The following is a 27,598-nucleotide window of genomic DNA, read 5'->3' as shown; positions in this document are numbered from 1 at the left end:
GCTTTTATGTTGCTGGATAGAACTCTCTGGGAAAATAAAATTTTCTTTCCGCTACCACTCCCAGGTTAGAAATATAAGTAAACCCGAATAACACCACATGATGGAGAACACGGCATAGTTAAAACTGCTTCCGGTGACAGCTTCGTGAGTGCTGTGTGAAATTTGTTTGCAATTTAGACGATTACGTGTAACTAATAGTTGTGATTTACCACCATTTCATTATTTTTTTTTACAGGGTTGACATTTATATAGGGGTCGCCCCTTGATGATGACTGAAAACTGGTAATCGTCGAAAGGAAATAAGCCTTTCATAATCATTGTGTTGAATCTACATCTATCATTTTACGGTTTGACAGTTCAGTTGACTAGGGCGCTGTTTGTGTTTATCGTTGAACAGCTTCTAATGATCATTACTTTTTGTGAAAAGCAGATTCTTCAGTGAAATGACGTCACTGACTGACTGACTAATACGTAATATGCAACACGTACCTTAGTCCATCTAAATGGACTCAGTATGGTATTTTAAAATTCTGACATTCACTGCGACGGACACTAGTGTACGATGAATGTCAGAGTCCATTTAAATGAACGTGCAACAGCTGTTTATTTACATTGTGGGACAAGTAAAGTTTAAGTTACTATCAATGCCACCTTTGCTTGTAGTCGGGCGGGGGGGGGGGGGTTGAGTTGGTTAACGTGCCAGCACAGCGCAATGACCCGGGAGCCTCTCAGGAATGCGGTAGCTGTGAGTTCAAGTCCAGCTCATGCTGGCTTCCTCTCCAGCAGTATATGGGAAGGCCTTTCAGCAGCCTGCAGATAGTTGTGGGTTTCCTGCAGACTCTGCCCGGTTCCCTCCCACCATATTGCTGACAGTCATCATATAAGTGAAATATTCTTGAATAAGGCGTTCACTACTCGCTAGTAGTCATAGTATCCTTCTCTACCTAGAACTGCCTTACTAATTTGTGTACCACCTAATGGCATGGATGATGTGATCAGAGTGCTTTGCATTTAAAAAGGTTGAGTTGGGGAGTTGGTAGAAAATAAGGCTTAAATATGTTGTAGATCAACCCAGAGAAGGTAACAACGGAGAGCAATAAAGTAAAGCATCCTCTTGTTGAATTAAGACACAATTAAGAGGTGACCTTCATGTACCTTTTCACATGATTTACATGGTTCACTGCCTTTGATGAAAGGGAACCCAAGCATGCCAGGGATAACTTGTATGTTTGAACGGTATAGGAAAGAGATCAGTTTACCAGCTCAGTTGGTATGGTCTATACCAGTGTCAGCACTCCCAGACAGTACCTTTTATCATCAACATGGTGAAAGGCCATGCAGGAAAGAAATGTAAAGTCTGCTTGTCAGCATTGCATTAGGCTTTCGTCATGCCACATACATGTATTGGCAAACTTTCTTCCGCTTGATGATCACAGTGTAAGTCACCATTTCTGTTTCAGATGGCTTCTGTAGGATGAAGTACATGTAACCACGAGAGACTGCTGTGATGAGCATTCCCCCCATTGTGACCCTCCTGGGGTCAGGGCTCCCTAATATCAACATACTGGAGTCCATCCTGGCTGATGTTGATGGTAGATTGGCTGATAATGCTAACCAGTGAGTTTTTTTTTTTGTGATTATCCTTTGCAATGTATTATAGCAATAGTGGCTCAGACTTTTTTCAAGTGTTGCATATTTAGATCTAGGTGAGCAATTCGAGTCCGCAGGTCCAAGACTTGTATGTACGCTGTAAGTGGTGGAATTATGGGGGGATGGATATGAGCTTATTCAAGGCCATGAAGAAAAGTCTGATGTGTTATAAATAACTGCCTTTTGTGTATTGTTTCATTTCATTCTTCATACTTCAAAGTAATTGATGTAAATTTAATGTTAACTGCTTAATGCATAACTATACTGAGTGGCCTAACAACCTTAGCAACTCATCTGTGTAGAAGTGACAACATGTGAAGCATACATAAAAGTAACGAAAAAGGATTAGACCGATCATATAAATAATGTACATGGTTTCCCAGTATTGCAAAAATAATGATGGTCTACCAGTACTTTGATCTTATTTGATTTTATCAGATAGGCAAGTAACCCTACTTTGCCATAAAGTGGCAGTGTCATTTTGAACTGGGACATCACTGTGTTGTCCTAATGACGTAACTCAAATACTGTACATCTGCGTGTAGCTACAAATACTGTAACAAGACCATGTTATCAAGAAATCATTAGGTTCGTGTACATACATACATGTCTTCCATGCCGCCAAAGTGTTACCTGGTATAATACTGATTACTGATTTAAAACATTTACAATGTATACAGTATACTTTGTGCACGTTGGTTTCATGTGTATATTGACTACAGGTAAAATTGATATTCTGGTTATTTCAGGCTGGATAGCTGTCTGTCGGACATTATGAAGCAGTCAAACAGACTGAGCGGAGGGAAGTCATTCTCCACGCCCAGGGATGCTTTACAGTACTTGGCAGATCACCATACCTTGGAGAAGACAACCTGCTATGACCCAGACTTGGATGATGTGATGAAATTTCTCAGCCATGTTGTAAGGAGAATTTTTGTTACAGATAATAGTGCATGTGGTACATGCTATACTTTTATTTATGTTTATTATTATATTATATTATTATATTATATTATATTTATTATATGATTTTATTTTATTTTATTTTACTTTATTGCTTAATGCCATATACATGAGTCTGCTACTTATACAGTGATGGTCAGTAATTATCTGGGTGGAGGAAACTAGAGAGGAAACTAGTTTTTATATGAAGCACTTTTGGCAAGCTACTGATGATTTTCCCCGCATATCACTGAGGCGTGCTGACTTTAAGTGTTGCATCATTTAGGTGGAAGTGACCTTCAGTGAACGTAAGACTGCACAAACAGAGTGCTGTCAACAGCTTATTGTCACCAAGGCGCTAGAGAGAATAGAATAATGTCATATTTTGTGCATTAAGATTACAGATACAGCACTGGAAAGGCGCTAGAGAGAATAGAATAATGTCATATTTTGTGCATTGAGATTACAGATACAGCACTGGAGAGGCGCTAGAGAGAATAGAATAATGTCATATTTTGTGCATTAAGATTACAGATACGACAACAATAAAAGACAAGGCTCTTGCTAGCTCTTTTAGATAAAATGCCACTGTTGCCACAACCAAAAGCCTTACTAAGATACTGCTGAAGACAGTATATTATTTTCTTTTCAAAAGTAGCAGTGTTTGATTAATTTGACAGTAAATTGACTTTTTAGTGTGTGAAACTACACTATTTGCCAGTAATAACATGCAGTATAAATAAAATTGCATGTACAGTGTTTTCAACACTACTTATGTCTTACGGAATTATATTATTAGGGGGTGTTTAACTTCTCTGTTTAGCTGCATGCAATGGAAGAGAGCCCTGGGTGTGAAGAAATTGTGCTCCAAGAACTTCTCTCCTTCTCAGAGCACACAGGTGTATCTCTGCCGTCACGCTCCTCAACCAGACAAAACATTGAGGATTCAATGGTATCCTTACACACTGTGACAGATACAGGGGAGCTGGCAGTCTCACAACTCTGGGACAAAATCACCCTCCGCCTCAGAAAGTACTTCCAAGACCGCTTGTCTAAGCTGTCATACAACAAGGACTATCCCGCAATAGACATCAGTGCGAAGAAACGGTTGGAGTATGTTCAGGCTTTGTGTTCGCTTTTCCCTGCTGAGGACGTCTGGCAGAAATACCGGTTGGTCCGTGCCCAGCAGCTTGGGGTGTGTTTTGCGACTCTGTTGAGCGAGGGAGGAGGCGATGATGTTGACATCGTAGAGGCCGGTAATAACTGTGAGGAACTGACAGACATGATCATTACACTGATGAACCAGGACTACACCCTGTTCATCACGGGCGTGTTCCGCAGGGCAGTCACCACGCTCCATGCCCTCCACGACATATACCTAGACAAATTTGGCGATGAAATGTCCGCCTTGATCGATGAGATCCAGGATGAGATGGCTTGTAGTGCCAAAAAGGGAAGTAAATGGATGCCGCAGTCGCAGAGTGAGCTGGGCCTGCAGGGATCTCCGACCCACTTGGTAGTCCGGGGCAAGACAAAGAGCCTGGACAGCATGTCCATCCTCTCTGTGGAGCAGCTACCCCACCGGGGGACCCCGAAACCCACCCTGCCCCTTCACCTCCTGCGAGTCCTCATCAAGGTTGTGGAGGCCTTTCTGCACATTGATCGTCACATGGAGACGCTGCATGGCACCATGAGCTGGGAAGTGGGTGGGGTCAACAGCAAGAAATCTAGGTCCAGAGGCAGCATCAGGGGTGAGGATTTTTCCTACATGTACCTACATTGGAAGGCAAACATGCCTTTATTAGTCTTTCTATCCAGCCATTTAACAGAATCTGTATAATCTATTGGTTTGCATCAAGAAAATTTTACCATTAAGTAGAACATGTATCCTAGGTTGTGTATTTTTTTAAGGAAGGTCTTTTACATTGAAAGATTCTTTCTCTATTTATCTTTGCATCTCACCATCCAATAGAATGTGTGACTGACTTTTTTATATTTGAAATCAACAAGTGATTAATAACTTAAATCCAACTTTTTGCTGGCTCAGCTGTGGCTTTAAGTTGGGAGTTTTGTTGAGTATCTTGCCCAGGGTGGTGGTTAACTCTGCCCACTGCAGTATCTGTGCAGATAACCTGATACCTGCAACACTAATGGAAAATCTTGAGTACTGCATTAAAGTCTTATTAGACAAATACTGAAATGCTCTTAAAAAGTCTGACTCATTGTCCATTGTCTTCATAAAAATATGAGGTTTATGTATAGCTGGTTTACCTGATGTGTAAGGATTTCTCTTTGTACAACAAAGCTGATTATTGTTGCTGTTTAACACCTTATACAGGTGTGCTGAAGGCCAGTCCCAGCCCTGACATGATGAGGCGCCCCATGTCAGCCATGTCACACGAGTCTGCCTTCTCAGACACCTCCACACCCTCTGTTGACACTTCCTTCTCCAGTTCTATCTCTGCCAGTTTCAAGACACCCAAAGGTAAGCCTCTCTTTAATAGCCTCCTTTCCAGTCGTAGATACATGTACTAAGGTCGTCCAGCAACCTGCACATGGTCTTGGGTTTCCATCGACCATAATGTTTGCCACTGTCATATAAGTGATGGTGTTGAACATGTTAAAGGTCAATTGGTATTGGTGTTGAAGGTCTGTTTGTATTGGTGTTGAAGGCCTGTTTGAATTGGTGTTGAAAAGTCTGTTTGTATTTGTGTTGAAGGTCTGTTTATCTTGGTGTTGATGGTGTGTTTGTATTGGTGTTGAAAAGTCTGTTTGTATTGGTGTTAAAAAGTCTGTATTGGTGTTGAAGGCCTGTTTGTATTGTTGTTGAAGGCCTCTTTGTATTGGTGTTGAAGGTCTGTTTGTATTGGTGTTGAAGGTCTGTTTGTATTGGTATTAAGGGAGATTTTTTATTCGTGGTGAAAGTTTGTTTGTAATTGTAATGAAGGTCTGTATGTATTCATGATACAAGTCTGTTTGTATTTGTGATGAACGTCTGTACTCATGTATTTGTGATGAAGGTCTGTTTGTATTTGTGATGGATGTCTGTTTTTATTTGTGTTGAAGGTCTGTCTGTATTGGTGTTGAGGATCTGTATTGGTTTTCAAGACCTGTTTGTATTGGTGTTAAAAGACTGTTTGTATTGGTGTTGGAGGTCTGTTCATATTGATGTTGAATGTCTGTCTGTATTGGTGTTGAATGCCTGTTTATATTCGTTATGAATGTATTTGGGTTATTTTGTTGAAGGCCTGTTTGTATTGGTATTACAGGAGATTTTTATTCGTGACAAGGGTTTGTTTGTAATTGTGATGGAGGTCTGTATGTATTTGTGATAAAGTCTATGTATATTTGTGATGAGCGTCTGTGTTCGTGCAGAACGTCGGTATATGTGTATTTGTGAGGAAGGTCTGTTTGTGTTCATGCTGAGCGTCTGTACGCATGTATTTGTGATGAAGGTTTGTTTGTATTTGATGTATTTGTAATGAACTTCTGTTTGTATATGTGATGAAGGTGTGTTTGTAATTTTGTTTTGGTGGAGAAAACATAAAAATGACACAAAGTTCGTATGAAAGAGTGTGAAAAGTTATCCCTAAACGTGGTCTTCAATATTTTTTCTGATTTTTCCTTAAGGAGAAAAAGACACTTGAAAATAATTTTTGTATGGTGGGTATTTGGGACCACCTTTTTGGTATTTATAGTCTTCGTTTAATAATGTCGTAAATGCGGATGTAGCACAGCTTTAATAAGTAGGTTTTGCTAGAATTTGTTCTTTTCAGCTAACAAATGTATAAAACCTCAATTTGGATCATATTTATATTTTTAATATGTTCCTAAATATTATCATAATGTAGGTTAAATGCATATGTTTTGTTATAAACAAGAAATTTACATTCGAATAAATTTATTAGACCAGCATCACATCCTTTGTTTCGAACAATATTATGCAACAACTATAAATACGATAAATGGCCCCAAATACCCACCATACATTTTCTCCTGAAAGAAAAAATCCAAAAAAATATTAAAGATCATATTTGCAAATAAGTTTTTCGTCTTATTTTGGTATCATTTTTATGTTTTCTTCTCCTTTAAAGGTTTGATAGTGTTTCAAGTTAAAGGTTTGTGTATATCAGTTTCTGTATATCTGAATGTTTCTCTCCACTATTCTTGAAGGAGAGCCTACTATTTGTGTTGTGGAGAAGAATGATTCTTGTTCTCTATCAGTGTTGAAGATTTGTTGCCTTTCTCTCTGTAGTGGTGGAGAAAACTCAAGCAGAAGACCGTCCTCGCTGGGATTGGACCCACATGTTCAAGAAACTTTCGCCAGAGCTGTCCCAGTGTGTGGATCACCTGATTCAGCAAGCTCGTCAGACAAGTTTGGCAGGCCACCAGGGAGCGCTGACAGAAGGGGAAGAGCTTGAGACGGTCAATGTGCCCCCGGAGCTAGTAGGAGGCCGGCTTGATTACCCAAGGATCATCCTCAAGGTGTGCACATAACAGTGTCATTGTTAAAAGGCCACAGTGTGGTATGGATTTTAGAATACCAAAGAACATCATCTCAAGAAAATTTAAACTAGTAGAATGTATATACTTGTACTGAATTGGCGTAAGGTTTGGCCTAAAAAAAATGCAACAGAACATAAAGGTCTTAAAATGATACTTTTGATGCCAACACTTAAAGGATGCATAAAAGGCCTAAAAATGAAAATTATGGTTTTAAGGAAAATAGAGATGCATGTACAGGTATAAGGAAGAAAAAGTATCATTTTTTAGGCATATTTTACATCTCTTAATAGGCCCTCTATTTATGCATATTTTCCGTCAGTGGTCAGGGAATTTTTGGAAATGACATAATTGATGAACTCACTGGCACCACAGGACCAGCTTAACACCCGTATTCCTGATCTTCTCTCCTACAGATCAGTTTTGACATTTATCTTACCTTTTTAAGGTGGTGATTGACCCTTAAACTGTAGAACTGTATCATGTCAGCTGATGCCTTATACTTGTAAGGATAAATTTCAGGATAAATTTTTCTTGTTTTTGTTTTTCCTACACAGAGGGACATGTTCTCTTGAACAGAATACTCTGTCCTTGCATTTGCTCTTACATGTCATTTAATGGTTGTGTTTGTGTGTGTACAGTCTTGCAGCATTCTGACAGCTACATTGGACTCACTGCTTCCTCTGGCTATAGCTGGCTCTGACAGTGTCTTTCATGCCACTAGAACAACCTTTGTTGACGCAGCCTCCCTGGTACTAAAAGATTACCACATGTTCCTAGTGAAGGTAACTACATGTACTTCATTGTCTTATGCCTGTTGACGATTTGTAAAAGCAATATGACTACTTGTCAAAGCAATATGACCACTTGCCAAAGCAATATGACCACATGCCAAAGCAATATGACTACTTGTCAAAGCAATATGACCACTTGCCAAACCAATATGATCACTTGCTAAACCAATATGACCACTTGCTAAACCAATATGATATCTTGCCAAAGTAATTTAACCAATATGATATCGGATATAATTTAACTGCTTGCTAAAGCAATATTGCTATCAGGCAAAGCAATAATAACCACTTCCTTCAAATCGGTTTTGTACTTTATCCGTGTCCTCCACACACAATAAAAGATTTTTATGATTGTCTTTTTCTTTTGTTATATCACATTTGTTTATTAACTTGTACTTGTGGTGCATGTTGTCTATTAAGCCAAGATGACTATACAATATAAAAGAAACCTTTTTAAAATTTATTAAAGTTTGTTTAATATTAACAGATTGTTGTATTATTGAAAATAATATCTTTGTACTATATATATATATGGATATTGTTGATACATTAACACCATTTCATGAGCAGAGTGCTTCATGACATGTTTGGTTGTTGTTTTCACAAATTAGTGAAGCTGTACCCCAGAAAATGCCCCCCCCCCCCCAGAGTAGAAACAGTGCATGTTGTCTACTAAGCTAATGTTACTGTATAGAAATGAAAAGTTAATTTTGTTTTCTCTATGTATTTTTTTTAGTGGCAATACAGATTTGTAGTATTGGGGCAAGTATCTCAGACTTAGTGCATACTTTTGTTCTGTGAAGATACTATGGTGTATTAGTGCTAAATGTAGTTCTTTTGTTGACAGCTCAGTGCGGATGTACCCAAGACAACACCTCCCAGAATGCTGTATGTAACGCTATCCAGCGGAGTTTTCATCAGGAACCATATTATCTATTATGAGAATATGCTGAGTGGAGACACATCTGTGTATGTACATGTGAAGTACATGTAATACTCTGACTGAACAAGAGTTTAAAACGTACACATAGTCAATATTTAGCTTGAAGCTACTTAGCTTCCATGGGATTAACATGGCCTTTGACATATTTCAGGTCATTTCGGTCCTTGCAACTGTTTTTTTTTTTTGCAATCAGACATATCCATGGTATCGGTAATGTGATGAAGCTTGCACCTATCTGAACACTGGTGGACTTTTTCTCAAACCAGTCACAGCATTGAATGATGAATCAAGGGCAAGCACAGCTTAAATTTGAGTGTCCTTTGGGTTCCTTTGTATTGTGCTAAAATCAAGAAACTTTTGAAATTTATCTGATATTTGTCTGAAACATTAACAAAGAATAGAAAGAGGTAGTAACATGTCATACATTTAAATATTAAAACCATATGTTGTCTAGTTGTTATAAATCACTAAATTGTTCACCTATTTGATTGGTGTTCAGTCAAGTGCAGCACATGCTGGTTTCCTCTCAGACAGTATGTGGAAAATGTGGGAACATCTGTCAGCAACATGTGTATGGTCTTGGGTTTCCCCCAGGCTCTACCCGGTTTCGTATTACCATAATGCTGGCAGCGGTTGTACTGTTAGGTTATTGTGAAGTGTTTTGTGCATTATGGAATGATATTGTACGAGTCCAGTGTTGTGTTGAAAACCTGTACTGGACGAGATGTGGCAGTTGTCGAGTCCAATGCGGATTTCCAACACAACATGGACCTATGGACATATTTATCACATAGCTGAACCTGTCTGAGGACTTAAACCTCATGAAAAATAACGATCGAAGATACACATACAGATTCAGCTGGCCTGAAGGAAGCTCTTTTAATTTCCCTGATCTTGGGGGCAGTGCACTCTGTATCCAGCGCTTGTATGTTCCTAGGTCGCTTCTGGTCTTCACTTCAGTATTTTGCTGAATTTGGAAATCAACAAATAAAGAAATTTATTCCCTCGTCAGTGTTTAGCCTGCAGAAAGGTGGAGAGCAAATGATAAAAACAGCAGTGTCCCCTCAAACAATGCTTTTAGCATATAAAGTTACCTTCTTTTGCTACTGTACAATATGGAAAAAATATGGTTCCCTAGGATCCAATATCGCTCCAAGTACAGGACGGTCATGTGGTAGGATCTGACTGATTACATTCACTCATCAGTGACAGAGCATCTCAGCCAGTGTGTTGTCAGTGTACATGTGCATAGACTGGATGGGATGTTAAAGTATACTGTTCAATGCAAAGCCTGAGTAAGATGTGAGGTAATGTTCTCATTTTAAGCCTCAACAAATGTTGTATTACCTGATGCTCAATCAGATTCATTTATTTAAACTGACTATTTCCAAAAGGTCACAGTCTCTGCTTTATCTTGCTATCAAGGAATTAAACAAGACTGCTAAAACAAAGTCAGATAATAAAATTAAAATCAAATGGCAAGTATATTTTCTCTTTTGAATGTTGATAAGTATTCTATTAATTAATCTATCTAATAACAATAACTGCCGTTGTCCTAATTGTTGAAATTTGTAAAATTTGTATGTTTGACAGGAAGAAGTATTTCCCGTCTCTGTCCAAGCAGTACGCAGAGTTTGTGGAGACAGTGACCAGCTCCATGAGCCGAGTCCACATTCAGCTTCTCAGTGACCACCTACTGTTTGATGCGGAGAGCTACCACTGGGATGACTCCAAAGAGTTCTATGAGGTACTCTTATTTTATATTTTCTGTATGAATTTGGGTTTGTAGATTTGAAACCCTGAAAACTCTTAACTTCAGCAATTTTGTTGGATCCTCTCTGATGTATGGAACAGCTGTTTTCATGACCATACTTCACTCAAATACAAGTACCCTAAATGACCTCAAATTTCGACCGTGACTAATGTGCTCAGTTTTCCTGCATGTATTTCTCAGGGTTTTATGGGTTGTAGAAAGATGCTTTCAGGCTTGTTTAGAAGTTAGAGTGATATCCTACTGGAAACATGTAAGTTTAAGCATTAAAAATAATATTTTATGACATTTATTTCTCTTTAAAATTAACTTTTCTTGGCGAAATTTTAGGTCATTTAGGGTAGATCTAGTCACATCTCCATACTTTAATTGATGTAATTTGGTTGCCCCACAGAATGCCATTACCAGTGATCAGACAAAGATTCCATATAGCCATTTTTGGTAGCTTGATTAATCATTTGTGGATCAGACTTTTATGTACATTTGGATAAATATGCTTTGTTGTTCTAATTTCAGAATGAACGTTGTGCTTTCCCTGTCCAGATGTGGAACCTTCACCTGCAGGGCTTGAGAGCTGACCTATGGTCAGTCTGTCCTCCTCGCCTTGGTCAGCAGGTGTTTACCTCTGTGTTACAAGAGTCTCTGGACATACTGACCAGAAGCTATGTACGGGTCCACCCCAGTTACAGAAGGACACCTCAGTACAGGTCAGTGATCAGTCTGTCTTCTTCAGTTTACCCAAAGTCAACAACCTTTTTAATCACCTTTGGCACTAATGTTTTGAAACTTTCTGAAAGAACTGTGGGGTATAGAGAAATAATTTGCACAGTTTTATTGAGCTTGCATTTTTCGTGACACAGTAGAATCATTTTAGCGTCATTTTCGTAATGATAATTGTGTGCATAAATTCCACTAGAGAAAGCTATTTAAAAGTTGAATATGGGTGAAGATTTGCAATAGGTCAATGGTCATTGTGTTTAGGCTAGTGATCATTGTGTTCACCTCAGTTTAGTAAAGTAGTGGTCAGTAGCTCCATCTCAGTTCACTGATTGGTCACATTAGTGTCAGTTCATGACGCTGGTAAATTTGTCGATTCTGGTACAGTAAGTGGTCCATCTGTTCATCCCAGCTCGTTGAATTCAGAAATCAGACAAACCATATTTTGTAATCCATTTCATTGAGGTGTGAAGTAGGGTCAAAGCTTTGTCTAATCTTTCTTGTTGTTATTGTAGAGCGGACATCATTACGATCCTGCTGTGTGTCAGTGAACTTCTCCCCTTCAGCTGTAATGCTGTCTCTAAATACCTCGATGTCAACAAGTCTCAGACAACCCACTACCTCATCCACAATCAGTGCTGCCATCTGTTGTCAGCCCTGGCAATAGTTACCTCCCCATTGGAAGTCCTGTACAAGTGAGTCGTATAGCTATTGTTTTTGGCCTCCTGAAAACTGAATTTTCACTTAAATTATGCATCCAAATAGTTTCTGCCTGAGATCAAAAATGTTTTCTTTTGATATTCTGTATCCATAGCAACAGTTTGTTTCAGTAGTATGTTCTACACTTAAGGGGGAATTTTGGGTAACCTTTGTCTTCAATTCTCGCTAGAATAGAAGTAAGACATTTCCTCTGACCTCTGCCCAATTTCGTCTCACCATAATGCTAGCCTCAGTCATATAAATAAAATAAATAAAATAAATTAGTATTTGTGTAACTTTTTACCAGGATTTTTAAGAAGGGTTTTACCGGGAAGAAAACCAGCTGGTGTGACATGGACTCCCTAACAGACTCGGACACTAAGGGTTACCCCACACACTGGTTGTCATGGATACGCCCTCATCTAGTGGGATTGGGTCAAAGACAGTATGTATGCCCTATATTAAAGATCATCTTTGCTTTACTATCTTGTTTATTTATTTCTTATGGGAGGTGATAAGAAATGTTTTTCAATATATCTGTTGGGACTGAATAATTTGCATATTAAAGTGATATAAACAACCTGGAATAAGGTTTATAGCACTTCTTTAATTTTGAAATGAGCTATTGTTGTTTTTCTTGTAAATGACAATGTTAACTTGACATAACAATATCAAAAATGCTTTTTCTTTTGTGAGTACATCTAAAAACACTCTCAGTGAACATATACTGGTGTACTTTACCTGTTGATGTTTATAGTTATGAGGATATTCAGACAACATGTGCAGTCCATCTGCAGGTGAAACTGATCACCTGTCAGCCCACTTATCACTGGCCTATGATTGTACAGGTAAGATATATGTTTACCTTGAAGTAAAAGATCAACAAATAGTGGATATTGTATACTGTTCCAAGTGCTTTTAAAAAATGACCCACAAAATATCATAATGTCTGTCCTGTATTTTTCAAGTTTAGAACATGGTCTGATAGTGCCTTAGTGCTGTGATGTTTGAGGATTGGGTCTATCCTTATAAAGGATAGTTTTTAAGTTTGAACATGTTCTGATAATGTCTTAATGCTGTGACAAGTGATGGTTGAGTCTGTAGTAAATAACACCATGGTTTGTGTTTTACAGGCAATGGTAATGAAAGACTTCACTCTATCTATACTCATACTGACCTCAGCTATTGACAGCCTCCAAGCCAGGGGAGATAACTTCACACCTGAGATGCAGAATAAGGGGAACAACTCTAAGGATAACAGCAACTGTGATATCAAAGCTCTGTTTGATAGCTTTTTTTATGTAATGCTTCACTGTACACATTTTCCAGATGGCATTGGAAGGGTTGTGCTGCCTGTGATCAACAGGTAACTTTGCTGAAACAGTCTCCTGTTATCTACAAATATTCACAATTTTTTCATATAATCTGATTATGTTTTTATTTGGTAAGAATTTCATCATGAGGTTTTTAGGGTTTGTTAATGATTTGGTCACTGTGAAAATGAATTGTGAATGAATGATTATGGTTTAACCACACATCGGTAATATTTCAGCTATATTGTTTGAAGAAGTTAATATGGAGTTATAAAGGAATCTGCTTATATGCTATCTGTTAATTTTAAGGCTGTACTAGATGTGTCTTTAAGACATTTAATCAAAACCTCTTTTGCCATTCTGTGTTCTGTAGGTCAAATGAATGGGAGCAGCTGTCCACTACAACATTTCCCAAAGGTACGAAGGTAAGATAGAGTGTTGCTGTTAACTGGTTGATGCAGCTACAGAACTACATGTGTAGTTGATCACAACATGCTGATTGTTGCCCTTGCTGGTACAATTGTTTCTCTTTTCTTGTAGACACCTGTCTGGCTGGAGAGTGTTTATGATCTGATGACACCATTTATAAACAGGTAAATGAAATTAAATATACATACCACCAGGCTAATGGTCAGCACAGAGATGAGAATGTTTGCCCATTCATGTGTTTGTAAGAGTGCAAAATCTATGTCATCTCAAAGATCACTTTAAATCATGTAAATATTCATAATTTAAAAACATAAATGATACTTTATTTTAATTTATCCAGTTCTATTTTGTGTTATAATGTTTCTAAATGTAATCCATTACATTTCACTCCTTTAAATCATTTTGGATGACCTACATTTTTGGGTGAAGACATCACTCTGAAGAGCTCAAAATATCAAACATTTTGACCCCTGCTGAGCACGTATGGAGGAACATAGCATTCTTCTGTCAGAGATATGCACAGGACGAAAGCGTCCATTGTGTCTAGAAATTAAACTGTAATTGCTGATGAAGTCTGAAATTGTACAGTTCCATTAAGATTAATATTGGGAGGAGCAGATTACAATACAGTTGATCTAGTGATACATTAAAACCAGTGAACACATCTTTATTTTAAGGCATTGAAAACCATGCGGCTGTACCATCCATATCCTGCAGACTTGTGTACATGGGAAGGTGTAAACATTTAAGTGAGGAAATTAAAAAGCTTTGAAGAATGTGGATTGCTAGACACGTAAAGAATTGAGATATCCGTTCTGTAGACACACTGAGAAGTTAAACGTAGCATTAAGTAGTGCTACTTCAAAGAACATCTAACGATACTTCGCCAATTTGGGATCGAGCCTTGAGTATCTGTTTATTCAATGTTTTGGCACTGTATCCAGGTATGATACAAATTTGTGAGTTTTCAGGGTGATTAAGCCTGTGGTGGTGGAGGTGATAGAGACACAGGAGTATGTACCAGATATCCCACCAATCATGTCAGTCCTCCAGGAGCTGCCCTGTGGCTGCCCATTACCCAAGCAGCCAGGTACAAGAAGTGCAGGCACAACAGGTGAGGAGACGTTTATGTTTCTCAAATGTTGTACAATTTGTGATCTAATATGAAAAGATGAGCTATATTAATGGTAATCTCTAAAGTCACAGATGTAAGCATGATTAGATGTTTGATTAGTATTGCTGTCAGGTATGTCATTTTTTGCTGCATATTTTACGTGTTGAGGTACCTAACCTGTTTGATAGGGTTAACAGATGCGGCAACATCATTTACTGTTGACACTGTGACATTTTATTTTTGTCATATGACATCTGTCCGGTGGTAATATGTAATACAGTATGGACTTGCTTTAATATGCCTTGATATAGCGGGCAATCGGATGTAATGCGACCTGAATGTTATCCCCCAAAAATGTGTGGTGTATTTTTCTCGTGAGAATTGTTAAAACTGAAAAATAATAAAGCTTTTTCACCTAGAAATATATGTAAATAATGCGCCAGCATTTGCTTCATTTCCTTGTGTTGGTGTTTTTAATATTACATGAGTATAAGCAAAAAGAAATGGATTTTTCTATGAATAATTGAAGAGGTTGTAATTAGTTACATTTTCTTTGCCAGCGAGTTTGATTCCATACACCCGTGTGACGTGGTTGCAAAATTACTTCCGCATGTGTGTGGCTTCGTCAGCAATGCAGAACACATTTTGCTCAGTGTGACAGGCATACCTCATAAGGGGATTAATATTTGTACACTTTCAGTAAATGCTCATAACTAAAATCAGATTATTGAATGGCTATAAAGAGAGGTGTGAAACTGCAGGGAGTGAGATTTGGCTTCCCAGCATGCTGACATGTGCGAGTTGAGATGAATTCACTCAAATGTTTGACAATGGGATCTTAATTTTTTCCTGTTTCCTTCATTTAATACATTGATTTAGCATCATTTACATTTAAACGGTGAACAATATTTTTTTTTTTTTTTTTTTTTGTTCAGTAGCTATAACGCGGTCATGTGATCGGGTTGTGGCCTGCAAGTTCAAGGAATTACTTCTGATATGAGCAGACACGGACAAATTTGATACCAAATGCGTAGTAGTTTTTTTCCTTTGTTGAAAAAAAAAAGGACGAAACTACGTTACTTGATTTTAGCTGGTGGAGATGTTGAGTTCTGTAGATCAGCTCATGCCTGTGATTATGAGATACGAGGCTAGCTTCGTGGGATTTGACTCGTAGGACGGTGCTTAAATGCTTGAATCCTTAGGTAACAAAAAATCTCATGTGTTAATAGTAAACTAACAATAAGAAAGCATTTGACAAAACACATGTTGCATTAATAAAACTTCATTGACTGTCAGAATCATGATCAGTAAGAGAAGACTGTAGCCTTATGTACTGTAGCCTTACATAGTGGATCCTAAGACCATTTCATTATGACGCGAGGTAGCCCATAATGCGCTCGGGAACCTTTCCCCAGAGCGGCGCGATATAAAAAAAGCTACACTGTATCATGATTTTGTGAGCCCTAAAAACATCATATGTATAGAATGCTTAGCAAACATTCTGTCAAGCCAGTTTGCTCAGAAAATACATGGTTTGTTCAGCCATGTAGACCATCTAATACAGTGACAGCTGAGGATGTACCTGTTTTTGTTTCCCAGCTATGCTACATACCTTTATAGCAATGACATTACATCATAATTCAAAGCTAGCAAGAGAGAATTGATACCTGCCATATTAGTTCTGTAATATTTCTGAGTCTGGATATAAACACTAGATAATGCCCTCCTGCAGTTTTATAGGCTGAAACTTTAAAGGAGAAGAAAACTTAAAGCAATGACACTATAGGCTGAAAAGAGCACATTTTTTTCTATCTGGTGGTGCCTGCTACATAATTGTGCAATTTTTCCTCACCATACACGTTAAGTCTGAAAACGGCAAAGCCAGCATAAATCGCTGAGTCCATCGTGTCCTCCGTCTTTAACACCCTGTAATTTATGCTGGGGGGGTGTTACCTCGCAGCCAATGAGAGTAGTTAAAGCTGCCGGCTTGTTCGTGTAAACTTGGAACCTACGTCCAACATTCCGATTTCCTGATCGTCAAGCGGAGGACGAACTGTACTGTTCGCTACCTTCTGGGAAGAAGAGTTCTACTGGAAATGTACGAACTTCACTTTGGCGGTGTCCGACGGCAATTCTCCTCCTAACACAGAAGACTTCAGGATTAGTTCTTAGGCAAAATGGAGTTGCCCACAGCGGATTTTGGCGCTGACTTTATTTATAATTTATCAGCTAAATTATATTACATATTACAGGTACATATTAGAATTTTTTTTATGGCATGCACCTGCCAGGAAGTGCATACTCTTTTCAATGGTATTTGTTTGATATTTAAATTTTCTTCTTCTATAAAACAAATAGGTTGTCGGAAAGCTGACAAAGTCCAGCTAGGTATTTCCTCCAGGATTTGTTAGGTTTGCTTCACACATACAATGTACACCACTTGTTCACCATTTACATGTAAATCTCAGTCAGATAAACGAGATAAATAAATTGCCAGTCTCTCATCAATAAGGAGAGTTTTCTGTGTTTTTTTCCCCTTGATGTAGGTGACAAAGAGCTGTTGGAGTGGGCGCTGCGTGAACTAGTGAGCCAGCTCTGTAGCTGTATTGAGCTTCTGCCCTACCCTGTCTACGTTCTCTTCAGAATGCTCCAGGAATCGGCCAATCACAAGAAGATCAAACTGTCACATGACAGCATGGGGCTACAGGTGAGTATGAGTACTGTAAATCTTTAACCTTTTTGAGCTCTAAGCACTTTTTGCATTAGAATTTATGCATACAATTATTATGAAAATAACTCCAAAAATGATTTATTTGTGTCACTAAATATGCAGGCTTCATAAAAATCTGCAGATTATTTCTCTACACCCCATAGTTCTCTCAGAATGTTCCCAAAAATTTGTCCCAGTGGTGGTTGAAAAGGGTATTAGGGAATGTGGTTTGTCCTGAAAGTGACCTGTTTTTATAGCTGTTTGATCACAGGAGATTAAACTCAGCAGAAAATGCAGTTCTCCAAAGTACAACAGCAGCAGTTTTAGTGCATATTTAATATATTGGTACACAATTTTTTTGAGGCTCAGTACAAAACTAAAGACTTGGCTTATAGTTAAATCTGGTACCCTAAGTCTTAAACCAGTTTTGAACAACTGGGCCCATTTATTATTTGCTGAGGAATCTTTTCTTGAAAGAAAAATATAACTAACAAGTCATGTACATGTAATTTGGTATGTATTTGTGACACATGTATCACATGCTTATCACCTTTCCTGTCTTCAGGCAGCACATGTGGAGGTTTGATGACATACGTGTATATTTAAATAATAGCAGAAATTGGGAATATTTATAGACTAAATACATGTATGATATTAAATGAAATGTGCATGTAACATTGACTAAATTCTGGCTGCGCATTTCAGTACAATTCCTGCATTCTACCTTCTTTGGCATGAACCTAACTGGTTAAATGATCATGAATCCATGCAAAGCAACTAACATTATATTAATAAAATAAATATTGTGAATCATAATACTGAGATGTCCTTAATACTGAGTACGCACGTGTATATTCATTGATACTTGTGACAGGTGATTGCCGGGTGTCTGCGTCACAGACTGAGTAACCCAGGGTATGTGGAGTCTGTGACAGGGGTGTCACTCCGGCCCGCCACCCAGGACACTCTGATAGCCGTGGCTGATAGTGTGTACAACACTCTTACCTCAACCTCCACCAAGAGCTCCATGGGCACCCCACGCCCTGCAGGGGCATTCAAGAAACACAACAAGGAGTGGCTGAGCACCAGAATAGAAACCATGGTTAATTTCTTACACAGCGAGTGAGTCTCTGAAATTTTTCGTGTGCCAACGTAAATGAGAACTTTAGGTGCAGCTTGGAAACATAATTCAACAAACTTTGAAGACTAAATTGTTTTTTTGAGGTAGAGATGATTATGAACTTCACAGGAATCATTAATAACCTGTGCAGATGAGGTAACTTTCCTTTTTAACCAAAGCGTAACTTTAGTTGGTCAAAAACATGCACTATATCAGAGTCCTATTTGTTTGTCAAAAACATGCATTATATCAGAGTCCTATTTGTTTGTCAAAAACATGCACTATATAAGAGTCCTATTTGTTGGTCAGAAACATGCACTATATAAGAGTCCTATCTGTTGGTCAAAAACATGCACTATATCAGAGTCATATTTGTTGAGGCTATTGGAATTTCTATGAAAAGCATTTGAAATTTTCCTTGTTTTTCATGGTAATTGGTCAATTGTAGTGTGTAATTTTTACAGAAGAATTGAATTTCTGAAAGTTTGTCCAATAGCAATGAACCGGGGTACATCAATTTGATGCATAGCTTACCATATGATCTGTACTGGCAATGTGACCATTATGTACATGTTTCAGAATGTTTGAGCCATCAGAAGGCACAATGCTGGATGGCTCTGCTCAGGAGTTTGCTGACCAGGTGTTCCTGTCCTCAGCCACAGATATTCTCACCACGCCTCATGGTAAGCACACAGCCACCATAAATCCTCACCACACCTCATGGTAAGCATACAGCCATTATGAATCCTCACCACACCTCAAGGTAAGCATACAGTCATCATGACTCCTCACCAGGCCTCATGGTAAGCATACAGTCACCATAAATCCTCACCACACCTCATGGTAAGCACACAGCCACCATAAATCCTCACCACACCTCATGGTAAGCACAAGCCACCATAAATCCTCACCACACCTCATGGTAAGCATACAACCACCATAAATCCTACCACACCTCATGGTAAACATACAGTCACCATAAATCCTTACCTGACCTCATGGTAATCATACAGTCACCATAAATCCTCACCAGACCTCATGGTAAGTGTACAGCCACCATAAATCCTCACCAGACCTCATGGTAAGCATACAGCCACCATAAATCCTCACCAGACCTCATGGTAAGCATGCAGTCATCATGACTCCTCACCAGGTCTCATGGTAAGCATACAGTCACCATAAATCCTCACCACACCTCATGGTAAGCACACAGCCACCATAAATCCTCACCAGACCTCATGGTAAGCATACAGTCACCATAAATCCTCACCACATCTCGTTGTAAGCATACATGTACAGCCACCATAAATTCTCACCAGACGCCATGGTAAGCATACAGTCATGATAAATCCTCACCACACCTCATGGTAAGCACACAGCCACCATAAATCCTCACCACACCTCGTGGTAAGCATACAGTCACCGTAAATACTCACCACACTCCATGGTAAGCACACAGCCACCATAAATCCTCACCAGGCCTCATGGTAAGCATACAGCCACCATAAATCCTCACCACATATCATTGTAAGCACACAGCCACTATAAATCCTCACCAGACCTCATGGTAAGCATACAGTCACCATAAATCCTCACCAGACCTCATGGTAAGCATACAGTCACCATAAATCCTCACCACATATCATTGTAAGCACACAGCCACTATAAATCCTCACCAGACCTCATGGTAAGCATACAGTCACCATAAATCCTCACCAGACCTCATGGTAAGCATACAGCCACCATAAATCCTCACCACATATCATTGTAAGCACACAGCCACTATAAATCCTCACCAGACCTCATGGTAAGCATACAGTCACCATAAATCCTCACCAGACCTCATGGTAAGCATACAGTCACCATAAATCCTCACCACATCTCATTGTAAGCATACATGTACAGCCACTATAAATCCTCACCAGACCTCATGGTAAGCATACAGTCATGATAAATCCTCACCACACCTCATGGTAAGCATTCTGTCACCATAAATCCTCACCACACCTCATGGTAAGCACACAGCCATCATGAATCCTCACCACACCTCATGGTAAGCACACAGTCACCATAAATCCTCACCACACCTCATGGTAAGCATTCAGTCACCATAAATCCTCACCACACCTCATGGTAAGCATACAGCCACCATAAATCCTACTACACCTCATGGTAAGCACACAGTCACCATAAATCCTCACCACACCTCATGGTAAGCATTCAGTCACCATAAATCCTCACCACACCTCATGGTAAGCATTCAGTCACCATAAATCCTCACCACACCTCATGGTAAGCATTCAGTCACCATAAATCCTCACCACAACTCCTGGTAAGCACACACTGGCAGTCAGCATGAATTATCCCCATATCAGGTTGTGTATACAGTTACTCTGTGACCTAAATCCCAGGAAGAAACACCATGTGTTCCGATCCCTCTGTTGCCAGACTTTTCCAGCTCCACTCAAAATTTGACTGATTTCAAAGCTACATGTTCATTCACATGTAACTGTTACTTTGCATGTTCATAGCTACATGTATTGTAATTTGTACTGCATGCTATGCTACATTTTGTACCATGTGACCTGTTTGTTTGTTACTTACATGTACCTTATCTAAATTCTCACCCACTTTTAATTAAAGGTCAGGAACACATGGAAAAAATCCACAGCCTGCTGGTTAACAATCGTGAGTGGCTGGACAGACAACTGGACATCCAGCCTCCCTTCCCTCAAGCAAACAGCATCCCCACCCCTGCCTTCAGCCCCTGTACTGAGCCTAAAACCCAGGCCGGCTTCAACCCAATACACAGCTTCAACAGGATTGGTAATTGGCAGATCAACCATGTGAGTTTCATATATGTAGATCTGCCAGCAACCTGCGGATGGTCGTGGGTTTTCCCCGGGCTGTACCCGGTTTCCACCCACCATAATGCTGGCCGCCGTCGTATAAGTGAAATATTCTTGAGTACGGCGTAAAACACCAATCAAAAAAAAAAAAAAAAAAAAATCATATATGTACTTCTTCACATACAGCTTCATGTATGTGTACAGTTTCATGTCTTCCTGTTTGGGTACAGTTTCATATTTCTTCATGGTTGTGTACAGTTTCATACTTCTTCATGGTTGTGTACAGTTTCATAATTCTTCATGTTTGTGCACAGTTTCATACATATTCACGTTTGTGAACAGTTTCATATATCTTCATATTTGTGCACAGTTTCATACATCTTCATGTTTGGATGTGATTTTATACTTCATGTTTGTGTACAGTTTTATCCTTTTTCATGTTTGTGTATAGTTTTATCCTTCTTTGTGTATGTGTACAGTTTCATACTTCACATTTGGGTACAGTTTCATACATGTACTTCTTCAGGTTTGTGTACAGATTCATGCTTCTTTTTGTTTATGTACAGTTTCATACTTCATGTTTTGGGCACATTTTGATATTTGTTTAGTTCCATCTGTCTTCATGGGGTAAAATTTCATACTTCATCTTGTATGGCTCTAGTTTCATACCTGTGCCAGAGTTGTTGTCAAAGGTAGTTTCATTTGTGAGCTATATTTTAACCTTTAATTACTAGTCTGTTTCATGCATGTTTTTGGATTCCATAAGTGGGAATGACATCAACATTGAACAGTTTGGCTCACCCCTACTCCCTCTTCCTCCTTAATGCAGGTTGTTCTCACCACATAATTCCTAGGTCAGCTATTACCGTTGACGTCAAAACTACTGGCTATTTAATTTCTTCATTGACCCTTTAGAACTGTACTCTAAAACTATTTTTACGCACCAAGAAGAAAGATAAGAAACTTTTTTGTTTTTTCTTTTAGGACACATCCCATACAGCAGATTAAGAAGTAAAAGCTAGTCGTTTCATGTATGTTTTAAGATCTCATACCAGACATAATATTTTGTGTAAAAGGCTATTTTCACCATGAGATAGAACATGCACAGGTATGTATTCTCTGTATGCTTCTTACATTCCTCGCAGTCGGCCATCATGGATTTCCCATTTGACTGGCACAAGCTCCTGCAAACTGATCTTGGACTTAGTGAGGTAGGCTTCCACACTCTCCTCTTCAGTCGTCATGAGATGCAGGAGGGAGCATACGTGGAGGGGAATGAGCAGAAGGCTGTGATGGCACTCAGGAGGAAGTTTGGCAAGGATGACATGGAGATGAGATAGATGTGTTGTTATGGGGAGGAGAAAGTTTTACAAGGATGAAATGAAGATATGAAGGAGAAATAGAGGTCAAAGTTAAGATTTTCTTCAGGAGGAAAATGGTTGATGTGGTACAGCAAGTTGATATAACACCCCAATGTTCCTACCACATTCCCACCACCTCCCTTTTCCAACCTTGTTTCCTCCTTGTTCCTGTTCCCCCTACCTGTGTGTTCCGCACCACGCTCCATATTCCCATAATCTCATGGTTCTCACCTCCTTTGCTTCCTGTTCCACCGCCTTGTTCCCACCACCTCCCTGTTTCCACCAGGTTTCCTGTTCCCACCATCCCTCTGTTGTCACCATGTTCCATGTTCTCACCCCCTTCCTGATCCCAGCGTGTTCGCTATCCCCACCATGTTCCCTGTTCCCACCACCTCCCTGTTTCCACCAGGTTTCCTGTTCCCACCATCCCTCTGTTGTCACCATGTTCCATGTTCTCACCCCCTTCCTGATCCCAGCGTGTTCGCTATCCCCACCATGTTCCCTGTTCCCACCACCTCCCTGTTTCCACCAGGTTTCCTGTTCCCACCATCCCTCTGTTGTCACCATGTTCCCTGGCCCCACCAAGTTCCCTGTTCCCACCACTGTCCTGTCACAGAGACCCCAGGATATTCATGACAGTGCAGTTGCAGAGCATTTACTAACTGTAACTGATGCATACATCAGCATCATTAATATGCGTTTTTATTGTGATTTTATACTGTTTATACGGATATTTATTTTGTCACTCACACTTGAGGTAAAGAAATGTATGGTACTTAATTTGGAACCCTGGATCACAGCCATCTGCTGTCAGATGAGTGTAAGGATTTATATGCTCACATTTGTTGTGAAAGTTAAATTATTTGTGTCATGAGAGTGACCTGTACAAGTGTTGGATTTTTTTTTATATTTTCAAGGTATTTAGCCTTGGCATATAGATCTTGTGAGATGCAAGCTTTTTAGTTATTAGACTTTGTTGTGGGAGCTTTGCCAGTGTGAACATTTGCTTAATGTCTCTGCAAGATAATGACATGAAGGCATAGGAATAAGATCTCAACAGATCAGAAGGCCTGGTCACATTGAATAGGACTGTATGGAACAGATCTGAAGGTCTTGTTACATTGAATAGGACTGTGTGGCACAGGTCTGAAGGCCTTACCACGTTGGCATGATTAAATAGGACAGTGTGGCACAGGTCTGAAGACCTTGTTACATTGACATTATGGCATGATTAAATAGGACTGTATGGCACAGGTCTGAAGGTCTTATCACATTGACATGATTAAATAGGACAGTGTGGCACAGGTCTGAAGACCTTGTTACATTGACATTATTAAATAGGACTGTGGCACAGGTCTGAAGGCCTTGTTACATTGGCATGATGAAATAGCCCTGTATGGCACAGGTCTGAAGGCCTTACCACATTGACATGATTAAATAGGACTGTATGGCACAGGTCTGAAGGCCTTGTTACATTGACATGATTAAATAGGACTGTATGGCACAGGTCTGAAGGTCTTATCACATTTACATGATTAAATAGGACAGTGTGGCACAGGTCTGAAGGCCTTGTTACATTGGCATGATTAAATAGGACTGCATGGCACAGGTGTGAAGGCCTTGTTACATTGGCATGATTAAATAGGACTGCATGGCACAGGTCTGAAGGCCTTGTTACATTGGCATGATTAAATAGGACTGCATGGCACAGGTGTGAAAGCCTTGTTACATTGGCATGATTAAATAGGACTGCATGGCACAGGTCTGAAGGCCTTGTTACATTGACATTATTAAATAGGACTGTGTGGCACAGGTCCGAAGGCCTTGTCTCATGACATGATCAAAAAGGACTGTGTGGCACAGGCCTGAAGTCTTTGTTACCTTGACATGATCAAAAAGGACAGTATGACACAGGTCTGAAGGGCTTATCACATTGACAAGATTAAATAGGACTATCATTTTGAAGCCTTTATGTTCTTTTGTAATTTTTACATACCAAACCTTAGGCAAAATACTGTACTCAAAATACTGTATACTGCACTGTTTCCTTATATGAGGTATTTACACGTGGTAACTTATTTATGTGCAGTACATTTGACTGAATGGCTGAATGGTGTGTACCAGAGGATTTACACGTCATTAATAGTGCTGGTTTCTGTATGCTCCTACCAAAGTTATTTGTCTCCAGCTGTGATACTTAATGTTTATATTTGTATTCAATTGATTAATTTCTGTCATCTTTTTTTGTTGTTGGACTTTTGTCCCATTTTTTTACACTGTTATTGCCACTATTATAACATATTTTGGCATCTTCTTAATACTGCATATCTACTGCATGTTTTGTTTTTAGAATTTTTTTTAACTCCAGCTCAAAATTAATTTCAGAGGAAATTATGTTGGCATGTCTGACCACCTCATTGTATTATGGATTTTTGTTGTAGGTATGTTCTTGCAAGCATTGTGTCCAAAACGAGATGAATTTGTTATACAAAAATATCCCCATTTACACGGTATTGTCTGCAGATGTTGATGATATACCTATGGTCAACCGAGCACAACTTAGTTTTAGTTGGATATAACCATTGATGGCCAGGTAGAGACGGTTTTGTGTGCACATCATGTCACTCAACCTGCCAGGTGTAGAAACCTTGTTCATGGTATGGTCATTAGAGCATTGCTTTACAGGTACCATGCTACGACTTAATCTTCTGATTCCAAAATAAAAGTTTTGATCAAATGAGAAAAGTGTTAAATGCATTATCATTATGCAGAAACAATGGAATAGGTTATGTGAATGAAGTTGGCATTTCCTGACAGAGTTGAAACTGTGTACTTCAAAACTAAACCTTTGATGCATTCTGCTAACTCAGAACAATTATTTACATTCATAAATACACTGTGTTCATGAGAATGGTTCTAAGTGCTGTCATTCATCTAATTTTTTGGGCAAATATTTAGCTAGTAGTACAGAAAGCCAAAATTACATTTCCCTCAGGCTTTTCAAAAATTAAAGATTTGTTATGTTCATTAGGTGGACTGACCATGTGATTAAAAGAGTGTATCTGTGACAATTACATGTATATCGGCTAAAGGTGCATACCACATGTCCCAATAAGTAGAAGCAGCACAATAATATGCATCTCTGATGTGGGATAATATGTACGTAGTTTATGAGGGAAACTACCAAAAAAAAAAAAGTCATATTTTGGCTTTATTTTTCCTTTAGTCTTTTTTTATACTTTCCGACCATTTCTTTATTGCCATTTCTTTATACTTTTCTACCATTTCTTTATACTTTTCCTACACGTACCATTTCATATTCCTAACATTGGTATTTGTCAAATCCACTTGAATGCTGGGCATTCTCGGGATTTGACTCGGTGCGAAACAAGGTTCAGCGGTATCTGGTTACACAACAAATACCACAGTTAAACCCTTACATATAGTGATTTATAATTAATGGTTTTACTAGTATCAGTTTCTCCCGACACCCTGGAGTTTAGTTTTGGACATAGCCGATTCACCTTCTAGACCACACAAAGCCCAGTGCATGGTTGACGTTATAGTAGCGGGATGTAACAGATGTCGCTTAACTGCTGCCTGCACACCATCATACAGAAATATGGCTCGCTGAGCCCATCTTACATGTACATTTTGAACATTTACCTCCACTCCAGAAAAAATCAGCAGAAGAATTCTTGATAGTTTTTACAGTCTTTCAGATCTCCACTTCACTATCTGTCATGTGTTAATACCACTCAAGTAAATGGCTTTGGATCCACTGAGGATTTGTGAGTGGGTTTGTTAAACTTGCTGCTTGGCAGCGTTTTCCTCTCTTGTTTTCCATCAATAGGTCTGACATATATATAGTGAAATGTTCCTTAGCATTGAACGCCAACCTAATAAAGACATGCAAAACTAAACCTGAAAAGAGGTCTTGGAGGAAGACCTAACCATATGAGGGCATTCATTGGTTCTGAGCATGAGCCATTTTCTTTCTTGTTCAGAGTTTGGTTTCCGAACTTTCTAAATTTTGTTGCTTAAGCAAATGTGTCAGCATTTTAGAACTTGAGCCTAATTACAAACACACAAGTCCAAAATACATGCACAAAAGAAAAAAAAAACTACATCGCCAGTAATTATAGGTTATTGGATTGCATGGTCCTATATGGATGAGTCCTGGGCTCCCAGGAAAGGGACGAGTGCTTTGAGCTTAACGTCGTACTCAACACTTTTTCAGTCATATGACGATGAAGGAATCCTTAGGGCGTACATGTAATGTGCCTCCTTGTTGGAGGACGGATTTCCACCGATCTTTTATTTAGTGCTGCTTCACTGAGATGACTTACCAAGGTAAGTACGCCGCCCCGCCCGAGCCATTATACTGATACGGGTCAACCAGTCGTTGCACTATCCTCTTCATGCTGAACGCCAAGCGAGGAAGTTATAACTTCCTCTTTTAAAGCCTTAGGTGTAAAAAAAAAAAAAAAAAAAAAAAAAAAACAAAAAGCTACTGTCAGCCTCTAAAATTCATAACAATTTACGCTACATGTAGGTTACAAGACAGGATAACAGAAACTGGGATATTTTATTGCACGATGACTTGTAAAGTCACAAGAAAAAAACACTACATGTAGCATAACAAACTGTTCTGCTCAATCTTATTTACCACAAGCAATTTTG

General features: G+C 39.1%; 1 protein-coding gene across 2 annotated transcripts; it reads left to right on the top strand.

Annotated features, from left to right (window-relative positions):
• Positions 1-762: 762 nt before the first annotated feature.
• On the top strand, positions 763-25,652 carry LOC135472662 (uncharacterized protein KIAA0825-like). 2 transcript variants are annotated; one of them, XR_010444544.1, is made up of 22 exons: positions 763-1,617; positions 2,400-2,571; positions 3,416-4,343; positions 4,931-5,077; positions 6,848-7,077; positions 7,737-7,880; positions 8,737-8,858; positions 10,426-10,579; positions 11,120-11,310; positions 11,836-12,015; positions 12,327-12,464; positions 12,777-12,867; positions 13,153-13,385; positions 13,706-13,757; positions 13,873-13,925; positions 14,733-14,875; positions 17,422-17,582; positions 18,460-18,707; positions 19,285-19,388; positions 21,349-21,551; positions 22,700-24,220; positions 24,270-25,652. XR_010444544.1 is itself a non-coding variant. In XM_064752267.1 (21 exons), exons 1-21 carry the CDS (start codon positions 1,508-1,510, stop codon positions 22,892-22,894), a joined length of 3,999 nt encoding a protein of 1,332 aa, XP_064608337.1. In that variant the 5' UTR covers positions 763-1,507; the 3' UTR covers positions 22,895-25,652. The 2 variants fall into 2 exon arrangements, 1 of the variants encoding a protein (XP_064608337.1); XM_064752267.1 differs by having other exon boundaries at positions 22,700-25,652.
• Positions 25,653-27,598: the final 1,946 nt, after the last annotated feature.

The sequence above is a fragment of the Liolophura sinensis genome, chromosome 8 (assembly GCF_032854445.1).
Source record: "Liolophura sinensis isolate JHLJ2023 chromosome 8, CUHK_Ljap_v2, whole genome shotgun sequence".
NCBI lineage: Eukaryota > Metazoa > Mollusca > Polyplacophora > Chitonida > Chitonidae > Liolophura > Liolophura sinensis.
This window is presented reverse-complemented; position numbering and strand designations above follow the sequence as displayed.

Bases quoted from the DNA above. Each gene is read 5' to 3' on its own strand.
- LOC135472662 (XM_064752267.1), top strand. From the start codon at position 1,508: ATGAGCATTCCCCCCATTGTGACCCTCCTGGGGTCAGGGCTCCCTAAT. The intron at 2,572-3,415 runs GTAAGGAGAATT...TTCTCTGTTTAG, and splicing joins TGAAATTTCTCAGCCATGTT to CTGCATGCAATGGAAGAGAG. The intron at 17,583-18,459 runs GTGAGTATGAGT...TACTTGTGACAG, and splicing joins ATGACAGCATGGGGCTACAG to GTGATTGCCGGGTGTCTGCG.